Source organism: Clupea harengus, chromosome 26 (genome assembly GCF_900700415.2).
Source record: "Clupea harengus chromosome 26, Ch_v2.0.2, whole genome shotgun sequence".
NCBI classification, from domain to species: Eukaryota; Metazoa; Chordata; class Actinopteri; order Clupeiformes; family Clupeidae; genus Clupea; species Clupea harengus.
Genome location: NC_045177.1, coordinates 5276896 through 5296424, shown reverse-complemented (window position 1 = coordinate 5296424; position 19529 = coordinate 5276896). Strand labels below are relative to the sequence as shown.

The 19529-nt window shown below is 47.4% G+C and overlaps 1 protein-coding gene across 5 annotated transcripts in view; it reads right to left on the bottom strand.

Annotated features, from left to right (window-relative positions):
• Positions 1-19529, bottom strand: part of crebbpa (CREB binding protein a) — a 55196-nt gene that overhangs the window by 10891 nt on the left and 24776 nt on the right. The window contains exons 3-19 of one of the 5 annotated variants that reach the window (XM_031564115.2): positions 19044-19202; positions 18278-18632; positions 15337-15450; positions 13805-14038; positions 12660-12762; positions 11807-11929; positions 10747-10864; positions 10291-10429; positions 9749-9811; positions 9106-9227; positions 8368-8535; positions 5654-6007; positions 4155-4322; positions 3636-3819; positions 3373-3491; positions 1668-1907; positions 1187-1275 (exon numbers count right to left, since the gene is read on the bottom strand). In XM_031564115.2, coding sequence (XP_031419975.1) covers positions 1187-1275; positions 1668-1907; positions 3373-3491; positions 3636-3819; positions 4155-4322; positions 5654-6007; positions 8368-8535; positions 9106-9227; positions 9749-9811; positions 10291-10429; positions 10747-10864; positions 11807-11929; positions 12660-12762; positions 13805-14038; positions 15337-15450; positions 18278-18632; positions 19044-19202 — 2852 coding nt within the window. The remainder of the gene's footprint in view (positions 1-1186; positions 1276-1667; positions 1908-3372; positions 3492-3635; positions 3820-4154; positions 4323-5653; positions 6008-8367; positions 8536-9105; positions 9228-9748; positions 9812-10290; positions 10430-10746; positions 10865-11806; positions 11930-12659; positions 12763-13804; positions 14039-15336; positions 15451-18277; positions 18633-19043; positions 19203-19529) is intronic. The other 4 variants (XM_031564116.2, XM_031564119.2, XM_031564117.2 and 1 more) reach the window with 4 other exon arrangements.

Below are 19529 nucleotides of genomic sequence, written 5' to 3'. Positions count from 1 at the left end.
TTTGGAAACGTTTTGGTTTCTAGGTGTCCAACGAGTAATGATCAATGAGCAGTGTGTCCCCTATATGCATTCAACAGCGCAGCTGAAATATCACACGGTTTATTATTCATGACAAAAAGTACCATTACTTTCATTAGCAAGCTAAATATATTATAGTTTAATGTTACTGATTTAATCTACAGGTCAAATAACTAACGCCAGCCAGAAGTTAAGTCAGTGAGTACTGTGTAAGACCAGTGATTGAGTCCAAATTGCTCTCATCACCTATCATTGTCCAAATCTGATGAAACACGATGCTCGTACAGAGAAGAGTTATCCACCCTCTTAGCGTTATCCACTACACCCCTGTTCTAGACAACATTCTAACACTTTTCTCAGTTATAATAGCATGCCAGTTTAAAGGCTAGCCTAAAAAGCCAACCCCAGACCTAGCGATCTCATCTGATCAGTCATCAGTCAACGTTGTTTAGTTTGAAATGTTGCCAAGTTCATTTACGACATGTAACAGTCCTGAACTAAAAACTTGAACAGCTCAATTTGGGTTGATGCAAATACGGTGGACCTGAGCACATTTTTTTTTTTTAAAGTGGCAGTGCACCATTAATCAGTGTAGGCCTACGTCATCCTACAGCACTCATCTTTTCAATTGAATATGAAAACTCAAAGTACACTGCATAGTACTCAGTAAACAAGATGAAGATGATTTTAAATAACACTTGTCTGTATGCATTAGTCTATTTAATATCTCTAATAAGTCAAGACAAAAGAAGGGTTATTATAATATATAAAAAATAATATGCATTGATGATACTAATAATAAAGTAAAAAGTATTCTATTAAATAAAAGCACTGAGGGTCAAACATTAGAGGCCAATGTCCACGCGCACAACCACAATCATGATCTCAATATTTACCAAAATAATCATGATTATGATTTTTGCCATTTGCCATGATTTTGCAGCCTTGGCTCACACCAGACCTAATCACCGGTCAAGATCTTCTCTTGATCATGACCGTATCTATAACTCAATCTTTATCGTTTAAATGCTTTACATCTCTCCTAAACCTCATTTGGTTACAAGAAGCCTGGTTTATATCAGACACCCATCATTTCCTATAAACCTAATCGGTGGAGTACATATCCAGACATTGGGCAAGCTAGCGGCCTGTGGGTTGTTTGCCTCACCTGTTTTGGTAGCTGTAGTAAGTCCCATCTCGAGGTATGGTGCATAGCTGTTTGCCGTAGCAGCACAGCGTCTGCGGGGAGAACTCGTACTGTGGAGAGACATAACCATGAGGATCAAGAAAAGGACAGAGATAAACACAAGGCGCAGAAAAACACCACCTGTACTTTTTTTCTTTATCAAACACCTTCTGTCTTTACATCTATAAGCTCTAGCTTCCCTTTAGGTTTATATAAAATAAATAAACTAGGTCAGGTATCGGACTGCGTGTGTTATCGGCAAAAGTTCGCGTTGTCATGTGAATCCATTATTAAACTAAAGTTATAGATTGTTAAACCATTATTAAACTTAGCATTTTGATTGTTTAACAGAATGGCCGATGTTTGACACTGTCCGATAACTGACATAGCAACGCTAGGTAGTATGTCAACTAATCAAACTTTTACCAATTTTCCAAAACTATTTATTCTGTGGCCCTCTCACCTTCCTCCCGCAGCAGTAACCCAGGCCCTGCATGACCGGGTCGATCTCCTGCTCAAACACCTCCGCCAGCTTGGAGCAGTACTTGTAGACGCGGGACGTCTTGCGGTTGTAGAGCCAGGCGTTATTGAACATCACCCACACGTCGTCCACGTACTGCCAGGGCTCCTGGTACTGGCCCGTGTCCAGCTTGCGCTTGATGGTGGACAAGTCGATGGGGTTCTTTACGATGTCAAAGTAGTCCTGAGAGACGGAGAACAGAGAGAGGACGGACATGGTTATCCACTGAGCGCCATAAAACCGTGCATCAACATTAGGGCACAAGAATTTGCCAAGCGCATCTATGAAGTTAAAGAATTTCAATACAAAAATGTATCAAATAGAAAATGTTGAGGGATTTTTGACTTTTTTTTATTTTTTATCTTTTTACTGAAATTATGCAGTTGTAGGCCATAGGCCAATATCGTTATTAAATGAAAGTGATTCAAAATGATCATTTACAGAGTATGAATCAAATGTCATATTAAAGTCAACTTCATTTATTACTGGTTAACAGTTTTACTGGCTAAACGCGTCAATTTCAGTCTCCACGCTTTTCCTCGACATGCCGAACTCACACTTAGTGAATAATTTAATGTCTTTCAATAATGTCTGTGCTTGTGTGTCTAGTCCACCCAATTTAGCCAATTTTCAACCCATTTGTTGCCTAATTGCATCGTGAAGAGTAGCAGGCTCCCATTCATCGACTCCCACATGCCAGAGCCGTGTTCGGCGAGGCTGCGTGTCTGGCCTGTGGTAATGGTGCCCCGGGGAGCAGCTGGCTGTGCCGGAGGCCACGTATGGGTCAGCTGGACTAGAGCTGTTCATGGAGCCGCTGGCTGTGCCGGAGGCGATGCATGGGTCAGCTGGACTAGAGCTGTTCATGGAGCTCTGTCCACTGTCAGGGGTGATGGGATTACAGCAGCAGCAGTAGTAGTAAAATGTTTTGAGAGATTTATGGTTCTTTCTTAATCCAGGCCATTAAACAACACGAAGCCCCGCTGTGGCTGGTCATCTATTTATGATGCCACTGGAGCTCAAGCTAGCTGTGTTCAAAGACACTCTGTGCTTTTTCTTAATGCCTTGTACGGTTCACAACAGCACTTTAGGATTCATTGCTAACAGTTTATAGGTGATTTGTTGATGTATGGTTTTGAATGCATATATTAAGTTTTGCAGCGCAAAGTCCAACAATTTGTATGAACACTCAGGCCAGTAAGATACAGTAGAGGGGAGGCCTGGGACACCGTAATCAACCAAAGGCAAAGACCTCCTTTCTATCTGGAAAATATCTAATTATCTTTATCTGTATCTATATCTATCCTTTTTAAATAACTGCCTGAATGTGCATTCGCCCCAGTAACCATGCCAGTCTTGCGAGGGTTTGTGGTTGTAATTGTTGCAGCCAAAAGGGACTGAATTTGCCGTGGGAATTCTCAAAAAGTGCGGTAAATAAAGTAATTTGTAATTCAAAAGTCAATTCAAAAGTAATTCCTGCTTTTTTTTTTTTTAACTGAAATCTTGAACTTGCAAGAACTTTTGGAAACGCAAGATCACAATATCCTAGAGGGACTGAAAAGTCTAAAGTGTGGCTGAGGTGAGGATGGGGTGGACACAGGGCAGAAGCAGGAGAAGGTGAGACTGGGATGGGTTGACGGTGAGCACTCACAGGGATGCCCAGCAGCATCGGGTCCACTGGCTGGCGGAAGGGCAGAGACTCAGGGTCCTGTCTGTATAAGGACTCCAGGGTGGGCATCAGGGCCTGCCTCAGCTCCTCTGGCTTAAAGACTAGAGAGAAAAGAGAGAAAGAGAGAGAGAGAGAACAAATTAGTCACTGAAACTGAGTCACACTAACTGGCAATGTGACTCACCCTACTCCTATATAAAACATGTCCACCATGTCCAGGTACGTGTGCAGCTGATTGTACTCACTCTTCCTGCGAGACTGGGTGGGTGAGTAAGACGCGACCGCGCCGTTGGCCCCGGCCTCCTCCTCCTCTTTGGCTTCGGCCTTTATGTCCACCTTCTTCTCCTCCAGCTCCATGGGCTCCTGCTTGGTCTCCCCACCATTCTGCTCCTCCTTCTTCACCGACAGAGACCCGGAGTCTTCCTCAGTCTAACAGGGCCACAAAATACACAAGATTAATATGACTTGATTGAATATCCCTACCAAAACCTCAGACTCAGCAGAAGAACTATACTCAATTCAATTGTGTGTGTGTGTGTGTGTGTGTGTGTGTGTGTGTTTTGTGTGTGTATATATTTGTATGCCATCAACACCATTAACAGTTGTGTCAAGTTGCTTTATAGAGCCCAAGGCCTGAACTCCCTGGAACAAGCACAAATGCCAGAACCAAGCTCAAACCCCGTCTTAAGGGCGCCTGGCTTCTTCTACCCTGCCTAGTCACAGATACATGCTGCCACACGTCGATCTCCTAGTTTCTCCTGTACCTCCATCTTGGGCTCGTTCTTGGGCTCCATCTTGATGCCGGCCGGGTGGAAGTCCTTCTCGTCATGCCGTGGCTCGGCCTTGGGCTCGCTGGCAGTGGGCAGGTCAGCGCTGGCCGTGGAGGCCGGGGTGGGCACCCTGTTGTCCAGACTGGCACCTGTCTGGGAGAGCTGAGCAGGAGAGATACAGGAGGAAGAGGGAGGAATGTGTGTGTGTGTGTGTGTGTGCACAGGAGAGACAGACAGGTGGTGGGAGCAAGACAGATAGACAGAGAAGAGAAAGACAGCGGTCAGAACTACGGTATAGCTAATGTGTCATGTTTTTGCATTTGACAGCACTTGAGAATTTTGCAATAAGCAGAACATACAGGAGGGGGGAGGGGGGAATACCAATACTGTTACCAATACTGGGCAATACTGTTCTACAGAACCTCTCACGGTAGTGGTACGTCTTTAAAGACTTGAAATAATGCCACAACCCCTTATGTCAGGGCTCCTCACTCACTCTCCTGAAGCCTACCTGACCTGATGTCATCAGTGGCGCTCTTGGCTAGCTGAGCACACCTGTATTACCTAAGGGCACTGCAGTTACACAGACTTCACTCAGGCGTCCTTGGAGCAGGGACTGTCAGACTCATAAAACTTGGGGCTGTGTGCTTGGGTCATGTGCCATTCCAGACCAGGCCAAACACACTCAGGTTCTCATGCCTTCAGTGTGTGCTCAAAACTTTGGTCATGGGACAATCCAGGACTTCACCAGACTGGAGGAAGCAAAAATGACATCTGCCAGGGTGACACTTAAATGGCATCTTCAGATGCGGCCCTCCTGTTTTGATCATGGGTAAATTATAAACGGAATTGTAGCACTTCGTTACTGATTGCTGCAGCCTGATGATTGACTCGCTACCATCTCTCGCTCGTGGGAGGGATTAAGTTGTTGTGGCAGGACAGCCAACTTCAAGTCTCAGGTTGGTTTTGGAAGACAGTGCACATATTTATGCTTTTTTTTTTTACCGGCCTTCCTTCAGAGTCCCTGTCCAGCCATGTGTGGATGTACATGCAGAAACTTGTATTCGGCTTGGGTAATCAGATGACCCAAGTATGTACGTGTGAATAGGGACTTTTATGTGTCTGTGTGCGCTTCGTTATCAAGCGAATGCACAGGCAGAACAGTGAGACGACTCTGCCTTGTGTTTCTTAACAGCACTATATTCAAGCGAGGAGTGCGGAGAAAACCCTTCCGCTTTAAGCTGTGTGAGCGAGCGTGTCAAGCCTATTTTCCTTAGACGGAGGCCTCCAAGGTGCTGAGCAAGTTAGTTAAGGGGGACAGACAAAGCAGAGGGAGAAGCTTGAAAGCTTTCTGTGAAATGTAGGCAGGAGGGAGAGGCTTAGCGAAGCGAAAGAGGGCCGGCTCAGAGCGGAGAGAGAATCCTGGTTAAGGGAGGGGGGAGGGAGGGATGGAGGGGTGGTGGTGTTTCTGCCGGGGGTGACGGCGGTCTCACCGGAGTGGTGGGGGGCTGCGTCTGCTGCTGGGGCTGGAGCGGCGCCTGCGGAGCGGGGAGCCCGGCGTCCAGCGTGGGGCCAGACACGGACACAGAGGAGGAAGGGTGGGTGGGGGTGGAGGAGCGGCTGGAGGAGGAGGAGGCCGCAGCAGTGGCCGGCTGGGGGGGCGCGGGGGGCTGCAGGCTAGCAGCAGCGGCAGTGGAGGAGGAAGAGGAGGAGGAAGGTGGCGTCGGCGCGGCACGCAACGCGGCCTGGGGCAGCTGCGACGAGCCCAGAGGGCCGAGGGCGTTCAGGGGGAGGCTAGCAGCGGCAGTGGCGGCGCCGTTGGGGGGCGGCTGCTGTTGCGGCGGCTGCTGGGGGGAGAGAGGACGGAACGCAAACACCAACACACACATAGACAGACAGGGACGGACACGAGGACGCAAAGCAGACAAACACGCACAGATACAGACAAGATTGTAGCTTGATAGGAACAGGGGGAGACAGGCTTGAAGCATTTGTGTTAGAGTGTAGCGGATGGCATTTGATGGGTTAGCGTGTGCGTCTACAGATAGAAATGTGAGCGTGTTTATTTCTCCACGAACAACTGTTAACGTCTGCTTCTTTGCTTAAGGTGATACGTAAGGTAGAGTATATTCTTTGTATGTGGTGTACACACAAATCCACACAAGAATAAAGCACATAAACAGTCATCAATAGCAGTGATTCCACTATCGGGCCAGTGCGAGCTAAGGCTATCTTCGAGCCAACCGGTGCTAATGGCCTGGGGAAAAAAACATTTGCTTTTCTACTATCGGGCCAATGACCCCCACCGTTTTGCCCTTCAACCCACCCATGACGTGCCACCTTGGTTTAAATCACGCATCATGCCCATTTCACAAGCAAGGAAGACATGCACTGTGTCTAGCCTGCCTGAGTCATATTTCTAAAATGGGGCAAATTCACTTTGTTAAGTTGTAACAGACTTTGATTGATGAGCACTCTGCAGTTCTGCAACTCGAAATTTCCACCAAGGTCACAAGCAAGTGGGGAAGTTCAAGTTAAGGCATCATGCTATAAAGTCTTAATGCCAGGCACCTATGACCTACAGCAGGGTCAGTGAAGAAAAGGAATATAATGGAACCCGAAGTGGCTGTTTGTTTTATCTCGTAATACCTTGGTGAAAAGTGCAGTTAAGACTATTATGAAGCATACGCTCTATCTCAAACAGATTCGGCAGACTCCTCTATTGCTTAAAACTGTCACGTACTGGAACAGAAGTTACTTTAGCAATAGCCTGAAGACGCTTTAACATAAGTCAGCTAACAACAGCAGAGGCATAGTTTGCTGTTAGACATCAGAGCAGGCTAATTACAGCCGCAGTTATTATGTTTGAAGCACACAGTGGGCTAGCATAAGATGCTAATCGATCCTTGCGATAAATTAGCATCAATTACCATCAAATTCAGATTGGATGATTAAACAGCCATACATTGGATTCTTCAGCCAGTAGTGATTTGTATTAAAATATGTTGAGATCCGATCCACCAGTGTTCATGTGAATCACTGCATTTTTTTCTTAGCCCAAAAATTACCAGCTTTAGATATTCCCATTTTTTTATTTTAATTATTTGTTAAGTGTGACCATCTTGTTTTGGCACTGAACCTCTCTAACCTGACTCCGCTTACCCCACCCTTCACACTGCCTCAAGCACCAGTCAACCCATAATTGGCCCAAGGGTGATCTGCAGTCCGGTAGCCCAAAGGATGTAACTGCCTTGGCACGTACTAGTTCACCCGCATCTGGCCTGATGGAAGAAACACGGCTACTGGCTTTTTCAAAACACAGACTGGTCTTGAGTGCGTTGGCTAAACTCCTCCGCAACAGTCTTCAAGGTTAATGAATGTCAAGACGGTGCTGTACAAACAGTCAGGGTCACCTAAGGTTATCTTCATGGAGCTGGGCGTGACCATATATAAAATCTGGTGGCTTAAATGGAATCTGACTGACTTTTTTTTTTTATCCATTCGTATCCTTGGAGTGTGCAGATCAATTCACAAAGTTAAGACCCAGTGTGAGGAGTTTTTCACAAGAAAAGGTCAAGCCATGACTTTATATCGGATGCACGTAGAGGTGCAAAGACACTTTTGTGAAGGTGTGATAGCAGTCTAATATATATATTCGCAATTGCCTACTAACATTAAGAGCTTGGCGATAAGTCTCTACTTTCAGCTTATGTGTTTGTGTCGTCTCCTAACCCATACGCTTAATAAGAATATGTTTGTGGTGTGGCATACTTTGACTTTGGACATGACTGCAGTATGCCTGAGTAAAACTTTGTCTTGCCGGAGGGACAGGGTGAGCTCACTCACTGGTGTGGAGCACCATTCATCAAAGCATATACAACATATCATAATTACACTGCGTCCGCTTAGGTGGGTTTTCTTTATGTACAAGTCAATGACAGGGACATTCAGATGTTCACAGAAGTATTCCACAGCAGACATGTAAGGAGAATGTGCATGTGTGTTAAGAGTGTGTGTGTGTGTCAGTCTGACTGAGAGAGCAACAGAGAGTATGAGGAAAAACAGTGAATAAGACAATGGAGAGAGAAAGAGGGAGAGAGAGAGCGAGCATGAGAGAAAGAGAAAAGGAGTGTGTGACTGATTGGTGTGTGCGTGCGTGCGTGCGTGCGCGTGTGTGTGTGTGCACGGTCCCTGTGCACCCGCTCACCTGTGTGACTGCTGCCTGCGCTGCCGTCTGGCCCAGCCCCACGGTGGCCGCCATGGCCGTGTTGGCATTGAGGAACTGCGCCGGGTTGGCCGTTTGGCCCACCATGGCTCCGGCGTGCCCCCCGATCATGCCCTGGCCCTGGGGCATCCGCGTAGGGGACATCCCCAGCTGAGCACAGCACAGACAGGCAGGGTTGGAGTCAAACACACTATACTGGGCAGCAGGTAAGAGCCCTAACATTTGAGTGGGAACTGAATGCAAACACTCTATCCTTAGTAGTATCTAATAGTACTGAACTTGGCATACAAGTGGAATTTCAGTCCCATTGAGCCGACATCAACTGACACACATCCCATGTAAGAGATGAAATCGACTATATCTCAAATGTCATCTGAGACACAAATCTGTCAGAATACTTGAACTCGCAAAGTGTGACAACTTGATCTGACAGGCAGTGACATCAAAACAATAGAGGAAGTGAGACGATTTAATAATGCATTAAAACAAAACGGAATCGAAACAGACAAGTAATTGCCATGTACGACGTCAAACTACTGTCGTCATCATCACAGCGGTGGAGGAGAATAAACAGAACAGACAGGAAGCAAAAACAAAAATAAGGCAAAAGATTTAACAGAATGAAGACTCCAACAGAGAGCGACAGTAAAATGGGGTGAGTAAGCAGATTTGAGTGGAGTGGAGGGATGAGGAGAGGAGAGGAGAGGAGAGGGTACTGACCGGAGGGACGGAGCTGATGTTGATCTGCTGCGGGTGGTTCATGGGGGAGGCTGCGCGGGCGGCCATGGGCGCCTGTGTCATCTGCACATTCTGCATGGCCATGGAGTTAAACTGGTTCATCCCTGCGCCAGACACACACGGACAGAGAAGACGTTGAGAGACACGCACAAACATATCCTCTTACACTGAAATGCAAACACTAATGCATACTAACACATGAGCAGGCATGCGTACATAGACCCCATAGAATGCGTTGAGCTTTGCAAGCACAAGCATACACTTTCCTCAGGAGCAACCTGACACCAAGCACATCAAAAGGTGTACCTGTACCCACATGGCATCTGTGGGAATTCAACAGAATGGGACACACACACGCTAACCCATCAAAGAGCTGACATTTCCATACACAGATCTACTTTCTAAAGCATGCGCAAACAGGCTCTCTAATTGCCTCTAATACACAATGACAGACGTATAAACACACAATCATGACAACCATGACAACGCACACAAGGTCAACATAGCAAAACGCTTATTGGCAAGACAGAGGGCCTCAGACAAAGACAGAGACAGCAGTGAAAGCAGCAGCAGGAGGAGGTGAAGCAGCAGTAGAACCAGCCGTAGCGGGAGGAGGGTAGAGTACCTTGAGAGACCTGCATGCGATTCAAGATCTGATTTGGCACATTGGGCATAGGCATAGGTCCATCTGAAGAGTGGGAGGAGGAGGAAGAGGAGAAGGAGGAAGAGGAGGAGTGAGAACCAGCAAGAGGTGTAGAGAAAGCACCGAGCAAAAAGACTTGCCAGAAATGATACTGAAGCAAAACAAACACAGAGTAAAGGGAGGTCAGTTAGGGTGAGTAGATGTGCCCCTGAATGTGTATTTGTGTGTGTGTGTGTGTGTGTGTGTGTGTGTGTGTGTGTGTGTGTGTGTGTGTGTGTGTGTGTGTGTGTGTGTGTGTGTGTGTGTGAGAGAGTGAATCACTCTTAACTCTGTTGACCTGCTGCTAGGTTGAAGGAAGTTGTATGTATATGGAGCAATTAAAAGCCTGTAGGGTGGCTGCTAGGCAATGTTGACACTGTGTGTGTGTTTGTGTGTGTGACCCATTTAGGTTAGGTGTTAGGTGACTTATGTTTGGCTGGCTGGCTGGGTGTGTGTGTGTGTGTGTGTGTGTGTGAGTAACTCACTTGGAGGCCTGGGTGGCTGCTGGGCTGAGTTGAGCGGCGCCTGATTGATGATCTGCTTCTGCAGCCTCGAGCGCCGCTTCTCCTCCAGCTCCTTCTGGATCTTGTAGATCTTCTCTGCCAGGAAATGATAATACTCATCCTGCAAAAACAAACAAAAACATCAGTAAACACAGAAATAAAATAAAGTCATGTATGCCTTCTGCACACGCGATGCTATGACCTCACTGGCCAATTCATGAGGATGTGGTCTGTGTAAACATATTGCATCACACCCTTCTCTTCCAGTAAGGTACTCACCTCACTCATCGTCATCTGCAGAAACATGTATAAGGTTCCCCTCCCTTTAACAACCTCAGACTTAACTTCCTTACATACACACACACACACACACACACGCACGACCACCTCCTTCCTTCCTTCCCATTTTATCTCTCACACACACACACGGGCACCTACCCTGCTGTTGGCCGACTCGTACATGTCCCCCTCCACCTTGCGGGCGTAGGCCACCAGGTTCTCCATGCGCCGGTCCTTCAGTGCGGCGGGGTCTGGTGTCGGGAATATGGCTTGAACTCTGAGGGAGAGACACCGATGGCGATATTAGGGTTACTGAAGCCAAAAGCATCCAAGCCACAACACTGGGTATTTAATAAAAAAATTTAAATAAATAAAAAAAAAAACCTTAGAACTAATATTTGACTAGTCTAATGCTGTGTATTAAGGTCAAAACTGGTCAAATAAACCGCCACCTAAGATACTATTTATTTATTATCTACCAGAAAGTGATGAGAGATTCCTGAAATGTGCACCACAAACTGAATGAGTGTATAGTTGCATAAGCGAGTAGGACCATGTGCATATTTCCACATGTATTTATGTCAATGAATGCACATGCTCACTTTGAGTGAAAGACATGTGCTGGTCTGGATATAAAGTCTCCTCTGCTCTGAATACATACTGTATACCAGACTATTCACCTGTAATAAGAAAATGCCAGAATGCAACAAATGTCACTGACATAGTTTTCTGCTTCATTGCCCTGCTTATCCTTATGAGGACACTAAGCTGCTTTACAACCAATACCTTGAATGCTGGCTCTCTCCATTTGTATCCACTATTAGATCTGTATATTTCATGCATATATATATATATATATATATATATATATATATATATATCTTCTTTTATGTTTCATGAAATCCTGTATGCATCATGTACATATGACCCCCTCCCCCTCATCTCCAGCTCTCTAACCGGCCGGCCCGAGGCAGATGGGTCCCCCCTTTGAACTGAGGTTCTGTCTCCTTAGAGCTTGCTCTAGGGGTTCAGGCTCTGGGGGGTTCAGGCTCTGGGCTCTGTAAAGTGCCTAGAGACCATTTCAATTGCTATAGGCGATAAAGAAATAAAACGGAATTGAATATGTACCTCTGTGTGCAGATGTATGTTTCAGTCTGTGTGTGTGTGTGTGTGTGTGTGTGTGTGTGTGTGTGTGTGTGTGTGTGTATATTTCACTCACAGCTTGTGCACCAGGTGGTTGCGCAGGTCCTGAGTGACGTGCTCGTGCCATGCTTTGCGCATCCCAGGGCCCGAGAGCGGAGCCGCCGTGGCGCCCACCCCGGAGTCGGCAGACATCAGCTGACTGCAAGCGCGCACACACACACACACGCGCACACACACACACACACACACACACACACACACACACACAGGGATCAGTCACATCAGTCACGACACACACAGATCAGTCACACAGGACAAGCTGAGCCAACAGTCTTTCATAAGGAGTGATATCAGTTTTCCAACTGACTGATGTGGTCACATGACGACATATATACCTGCTGTGGGACGCTTCATTTGGTGATGTAGATGCCCTCTATACCCAACTCCTGTGCTTTTCATTTTGAGAGCCAATGGTATGATGTTCCTTTGCCCTTTTGATTTTGAGAGCCAATGGTATGATGTTCCTTTGCCCTTTTGATTTTGAGAGCCAATGGTATGATGTTCCTTTGCCCTTTTGATGTTTTTTTTTTTTTCATTTTGAAAATTTGAGCTCATCATGTAATGAGACGAAAACCAGTTAAAAAACAAAAACGAGAGGTGGTGCTAAAGGAGGGTGATGTACCGCTGGAAAATGTTACTGTTCTTCACTCATACATATACGCACATGCATGCCAAATACGGTCACGTTGACATCATTTCACTGGAGGGGAACAAGGTTCATTGTAGCAACCCAGTAGAACCATGTGGCCTCTAAACCCAGTTGACCACACAACATTAGCTAGATTATGTGTTTACCTCAAGCACGTCCTTTCAAAGTGTGTTTGTATGCATGCATGTTGAGTGTCTTAGCACACAGAGTGTGATCTCACTTGTTGAGCGTGGACGGCAGTGATGAGTCTGAGTGCAGATTGGTCGGGTCCGAGGTGGCCACGCCCATCGCCCCGCCCCCCAGATTCATCTGATTCGAGCCCGCTGAGGAGAGAGAGAACCAATCAGTTGTTAAGACACCATATCTAGAAAACATTCCATAATGTAAAAGGGTTAAAAAAAATAAATAAATAAATAAATAAAAATAAAAATCCTATTTTATTCACAGCTTTTTTTTTTGTTTTACCCTTGGTAGAAACACACTACATTATGTGTTGTTGGGCTGTTTGCTGGATAATTATAGAAACAAAAATATTTGCCTATTGTTCCCTTAAGCAACTACACACATTTATGCATCAAGAGCAAAGAGGTGCAAGACACACGACTGAAAACTGGTTGCTGAGCGATAAGTGTTACCAAATGTCAACAAATCGCCTCGGTTTCAGAAATGTGGTGTTGTGGCCATGTAACTGCCGACTGATTTGGACTTCCCCTTTGGCTAAAGCACAGATCAAATACATCTGGTTTCAGATCACTGAGCTCAGTCATTTCTGAGGGGTGACCAAGCCGATTTCCACAGAAGACTGAGATTAAGGACCTCCTATTATTAAAAGAAAAACATGCTCCAGCTATGGTTTTCCTTATCATTTCCGTTCTCATAGATCACCATGAAGCAGCCTTTTTGGGTGTGATCTTCTAGAGACTACCAAAAGGTAGAGAAAGTTGCTGCAATGACTGATATATCGAACTCTGACTGCTGTCTCCATGATATGTATGGCTCCAGTTAGTTCAGAGGCCACTGATGTGTTAGCACTATAGTCAACTTCAAATACAACGACATTTTAAAATCAGCAATGAACCAAAATAGTGTCACTATTTTTACTCTACCTGAAGGTTTTCCTGTGCAGGCTTTGCACACTTCATGGTTTTATTTCTTAAATTCATTAACAATGGATATTACATACATCAACTCCATAAGGTCGATCAAAAGCTTTATGGGAGCATCATGTGCTTTTGGAAACCTAACTTACAGATGTTCAAGATGACACTGATTCAGTGCAGCCAGGGGTGTTTGCTAAGCATTTGTTCACACCCTCCCCCCCCCCCCCCCCACCTTCAAACGAGAGCCGTGGCCTCGCCTGCTTACCGAGTACGTTGAGGGGCCGTAGCTGCTGCTGGTGGGGCGACTGGCCGGGCGACTGCGTCTGTGTGGTGGGCGTCTGGTTGCTGTAGGGCAGGCCCAGGGCGGCGTAGGCGCGCTGCATGGAGCTGGGGTCAATGGTGGTGGAGCTGTTGATGGAGGATGGCGCACTGGGCTGGCCAGACCCCACCACCGCCGCCATGGAGCTGGGCAGACCCACGCTGGGAGAACTCAACAGGGCTGTGGAGGCGGAGAGGAGAGGGATGGAAGGACAGGAGGAGGAGGATATGAGAGAAGAGAAAGATGACAGAGAGGTCAGAAAGAGAGAGAAATAAAGGGATAGAAAAGGGCCGAAGAAATAAGAGTAGAGAGAGAGAGAGAGAGTGTGAGTAAAGAATGAAGGGTAGAAATTAGACAGAAGGAGAATTAGAAAGAGAGAGGGGGGAGGAGGGCAGAAAGATAGATTAAAACTCACGTCCAGCTTCAGCACATCAAGCCCATGTCATTCTCGCTCAGAAGAATTTGGGACACACCATCAGTAACAACTTTTCTACAAAAGGTATGAATTTGGAAAGAAAACAATAAAGTCTGAGGACCCCTTCCAAAACCAGACGAACGAGGAAGGAGGCCGAAAAAAAGAAAAATAAATCATACAGTGACGACAGTTGCATCAGCAGAAAGCCTCTGGTCACCAGCACATAAATCCAGCAAAGAGAAACAAACTCAAGTTCTCTCTCACTCTCCCTCCCTTCTTCTCAGTGGCGTGATGAAAGATGCTCCGCAGAGAGAGAGGGAGGGAGGGAGAGAGAGAGAGATTGAAAGAGAGAGAACACAAGAGCTGTGGTAGTAGAGGGATTTAAAATGCCACGGTGGAAGCGTCTGAATCCCCTCCCTGACGCCTTCTCTGTCTTACTCTCCCTCCTTCTACTCTTCTCCCTCCCTTACCCTCTCTCGTTCATGAGTCAGTGTGTGTTCAGCAGACGACTCCAAACTCAGCAGGGACGCAGGCTCATTTGTCAGGAGAAACTAACACACACACACACACACACACACACACACACACACACACACACACACACACACACACACACACACACACACACACACACACACACACACACACACACACACACACACACACACACACACACACACACACACACACACACACACACACACACACACACACACACACACACACACACACACACACACACACACCCCTGCAGTAGAGTGCAACTACCAGCCTCCCAATTGGGCCTGTTCTGGGAGATTGGGTCCTGTTAAAATTTGCTGGTGGCCATGATGGCAACAGACAGAGAGAGAAACAGATAGGAAGAGAGAGAAACAAAGAGGGAGGGGAGAGCAGACAGGCAGGAGGAGATGGAGACAGGCAGGAGGAGATGGAGACAGACGGGAGGAGGGAGACAGACGGGAGGAGAGGGAGACAGACAGGAGGAGGGAGACAGACGGGAGGAGCGAGACAGACGGGAGGAGAGGGAGACAGAGAGGAGGAGGAGGAGGAGAGGGAGACTTACACTGGGGGTTGCGCTTATCACTGGCGTTCTTGAGCGGCAGGCAGACAGGACAGTCATGCCGCGTGCAGTTCTTCCAGTGAGAGATGATTTGCCTGGAGGACGCACAATGAGCCACTGCAGAGAGAGAGAACGAGATTAGAAACAAATACACCTTCAGACACGACCTCCCATGCACACGTTAACCAGCAGACTACAGCAGTACAACACTTGATCTTGGGGGAAATGGGGTGAACCAGCTACACTAGCCCTTCCTGTCCTGGTGTACCAACAATGAAGAATGAAACATCCACACGAACTGAAGACTGAGGAGTAACACTTGTGTAGATAAAAGCAAACCCATACCAACGAGGCCCCCCCAAGACACTTGTTGGGTATGCTGGATGCTAGTCTGATTGGGCATGTCATAAGACAGGCACACTGGCACAAAGACGCAGGCAACACACACACACACACCCCTCCTGCTGTCGAACCATGACTGGGAACACGCAGAGTTTGGCCACCAAGGGAAGCGTGACAACTTCCTGGAGGATTGGGTTCCTTCCCTCCATCCCTCCGCACCCCACCCCGCTCTTCTCTGTGAATCTCTCAGGCCAAGCAACAGAGTGTGCGCTCCGGCTGTGACAGCCAAGAAACCCCGTAGGATCTGGGACCAAGTGGAGGCCCAGCTGAGAGGCATGTCCGTGCAAACACTGGCACATTCTGGATTAGTTAACTACGAGGTGCCTTAAATCACATTCTGTCAGTAAGCATCTCTGTGATAAACAATCATCAGTCAAACTCATCCACCCCCCACACCCCCCCTTGCCATTCAGACATGAGATGTAAAGTTGCAGTAGTTGCCCCAGACGTAAAGCGCTGAATTGTGAATGTCTGTCTTCAGCGCTTGACATCAGACATGTGGTTTTGCTAATGACTGTAATTCTTCAAGCACGATGGAGAACAAAAACAAGCAAAAATCAGCTTTGCTGGGCAAAACAGACCCCAAAAAAAAAACACCACAGGCCTGGCCTTCTACTTTCTGGAGCTGAACGCTTTACTGCCGCTGGTTAAAAAGCTGATGTCAACACACTCCATTTTGTCTTTCTCCTCGTCTGCTGGATCCCGCAATCTCTGAACCGCTCTCGCGTCTCCTTCCATTTTCTAATAAAGCCTCCGCCCTTAGCGCTCGCTTGCTGCCGAGGGGCTTAGAAGCCCCGTAAGCGACCGCAGCAGCAGGAGAGCTCGAGGAGCGCCGGCGGAGAGGAGAAGAAGAAAGAGAGAGGCAGGTGATCCAGGCGGCGTGTGCGGCAGCAACCAGAGGGGAAATGAGCTGGCACACACCTCGGGCGTGGATTTAGCCTCGGAGCGCGTGCCTCTCTCTGTGTGTGTGCGTGTGTGTGTGTGTGTGTGTGTGTGTGTGTGCGTGTGAAATCTGGCTCTCCAGCTTTAGTCAGAACAAAAAGTTTCCTGCGGTGGTAACGCCATGTTCTCACTAAGTCGACACAAAGACAATTTCTGTAGCAGCACATCGAGGGGAGGGGAGAAAAAAAAACCCAAAAAACAAAGCTGTGGTCCTTTCTCTGTTAGCAATGGGGAGCAATGAAAAGCCGTACGTCTCAATTAGCCAGGGCTCCCTCATGCCATCTACAAGAGCATCTGTCCCCGTCTCCACATCTGTCCCCGTCTCCACATCTGCTTCCTGTTTCACACACGGCTTCCATTCCACAGATGAAGCAGTTCATCAGACAGATGTTGTGATAATCATCGTCTGCACTGGTTTTTCCAGCGTGATGTTTGCTTTCTCGCCAGAACAAGGGATATTACATTCCCAGGCTAAAGGCCGAGTTGAGTTCATCGCCATAGTCATATCTTTGTGAGGAGTTATACAAAGCCCAGGTTAATCTGAGACAGATTATGATACAGAAACGATTGCCTTTTGATTTAGCGTCTTTAGTCAAAACACAGATCGCATGTCCAGAAAAGATCCACGTTGGCACGTGAAGGCACGTTTGAATCTCTGGCTCTCATGCGAGATCATGACTCAAAGAAATGCTCCCTAGTCATACCGTGCAACCATTCGCCTATAAAAGGAGCCGTTTAAGAGACTGATAAAACAGCACAATGGTTTACAGGACTTTCACAGAACAGGAAAAAAAGTCTCAGAGGCTGAAAGCTGAACTTGAATTCCTTTAGTACATCAGTGTTAAGGTACACTTCCTTTAGTACATCAGTGTTAAGGTACTGCTTTACCAAATGTGTGGACTTCTTTGGTCCTGTCCATATTGTGTGTGCCGTCAGCCAAATGGCCAAAAAGACCTCAGATGCCTCAGCATAACATTGTCCAAAAGATAAAAGTACTGAAGGGGTTTAAATCCATTCAGCTCATTCACAAAACAATTGGTTGCACATGTGACACTAATTAAGCAAGATGACAGCCATAAACTGTCGCATTAAAAATGTTAATTACACCAACCATTAACAACCCTTTAAGCAGCAAACCCACAAAACAACCCACATAACAGACCAGAATGACTGTGGTGGAATATTTCTCAACTCAAAGACATGGTGGCTCAAGCTCCTAAAGCTTGATTTATCCACAATACTCCAAGATACTCGTTTCAATCCTCTCCCGCACAGACACTTTCCAATATCTTACTGCACAGTTTCACGCACACAAAGAACAATTCACTACCCTTTCCCAGCTATCAATAAAACATAAACAAACAACAACACAAGCCAGTCACACCTGCACCCAAATCCAGCTATTCCACATACTGCACACTGGCACACCCACACATGTTCCAACACCCGCCCTCATCCAGTTCCCCACACACACAGTAATTAACTACCCTTCCCCACACACACCCACCCACACACACACATAATCCAGAAACCTCACGTTCTGTTCCCCAGCACATACCCCTACCCCTCCTTCCCGAGCTCCCCGCCCTTGGTGACTCACCCTGGCAGGTCTTGCCGGCCTGACAGTGGGTCATGTGGTTAAGGACGTTCTTCATGGTGCGGCAGTGTGGCAGCGAGCAGGCGCGCACCTCACCGTTGGCCTGTTCGCGCCGCTGGCACTTGTGGGCGTGCAGCAGCAGGACCAGCTGCTGCTGGATCAGCTTGCGCTTCTCCGGGTCGGCCGTGGGGCCCGTGGCTACACCGCTGGCGCCAGCGGCAGCGCCACCGGCACCCACGGCAGCGGCAGCACCGCCTGGGCCGGCTGCCACCAGGCCCACCTGCTGCTGTGCCACCATGCCCACTGCGGCACCCATCTGCTGCTGCTGCGGAGATGCTTGCTGCTGCTGCAGCTGGGACTGCAGGAGAGAGACAGAGTGAGAGGAGGTTAGAGGGAACAGGAGGGAGAGACAAGGAACATGAATCCAGATGCTTCTAATAATTGTACTTTCACTGTGGAATCAATTACTGAGGTAATCAACTCGTAACTACAACTTTCAACTGTAATTGACTAGTGGAATGTCATTTTCTTGTACTATTTTAAGCAAATCTGGCAAAGGCAGGTACAATTAAGTGAACACCCACAAGGGACACCAACCGCCCAATAGACATCTGCAGCAACAAATCTGCATTTTGATGACGCCTGTGCACTCATCCTTTATCATCTTGAGACACAGTCTGGTTGATTGTTTGATCACAGCTTGCACTGCCAAGCTTAGTATGTTGATGATGAACCACGAGACTGTTTGGTTTGTGCCCCTGCTACTCACCAGGTTTGCCACATTGGTGACTGCCGCGCCCTTCAGGTCAGAGGGGAACGGAGGCAGGCTGTTCTGGAGGGGGGCGTTCACCCCGCCAGCGCCCAGCTGCTGCCCCGCGCCCTGCCCATACGCCTGCCCGAACGGACTGCTGCTGCCCGCCAGACCCATCTGCAGAGACAGAGAGAGGGAGATATGAGTTCAGGGGAGGAAAAAGAAAGAAAAACACTAGAAACTCAAATGGCCTTTTCCCATGTAAGATCGGGCCAGCCCAAGGCTTTTGCTCAGGCTTAGGCACCTGTGAATATCCTCAGCGTTTCCATTACGAGCTGCAATACCGGGGGACATCAGCAAAGAGAGACCATCAACGCTAGGAACTTCTAAACAGTTCTTAGCAGCGGCCGTATGAGTCCACGTAAAATAGGTTAAACTTAGGCAGGTCATGAAACTGTTGGAAACGGTGTCCTTGATGCTTTTGCGAAGTTTTGATTCATCCGT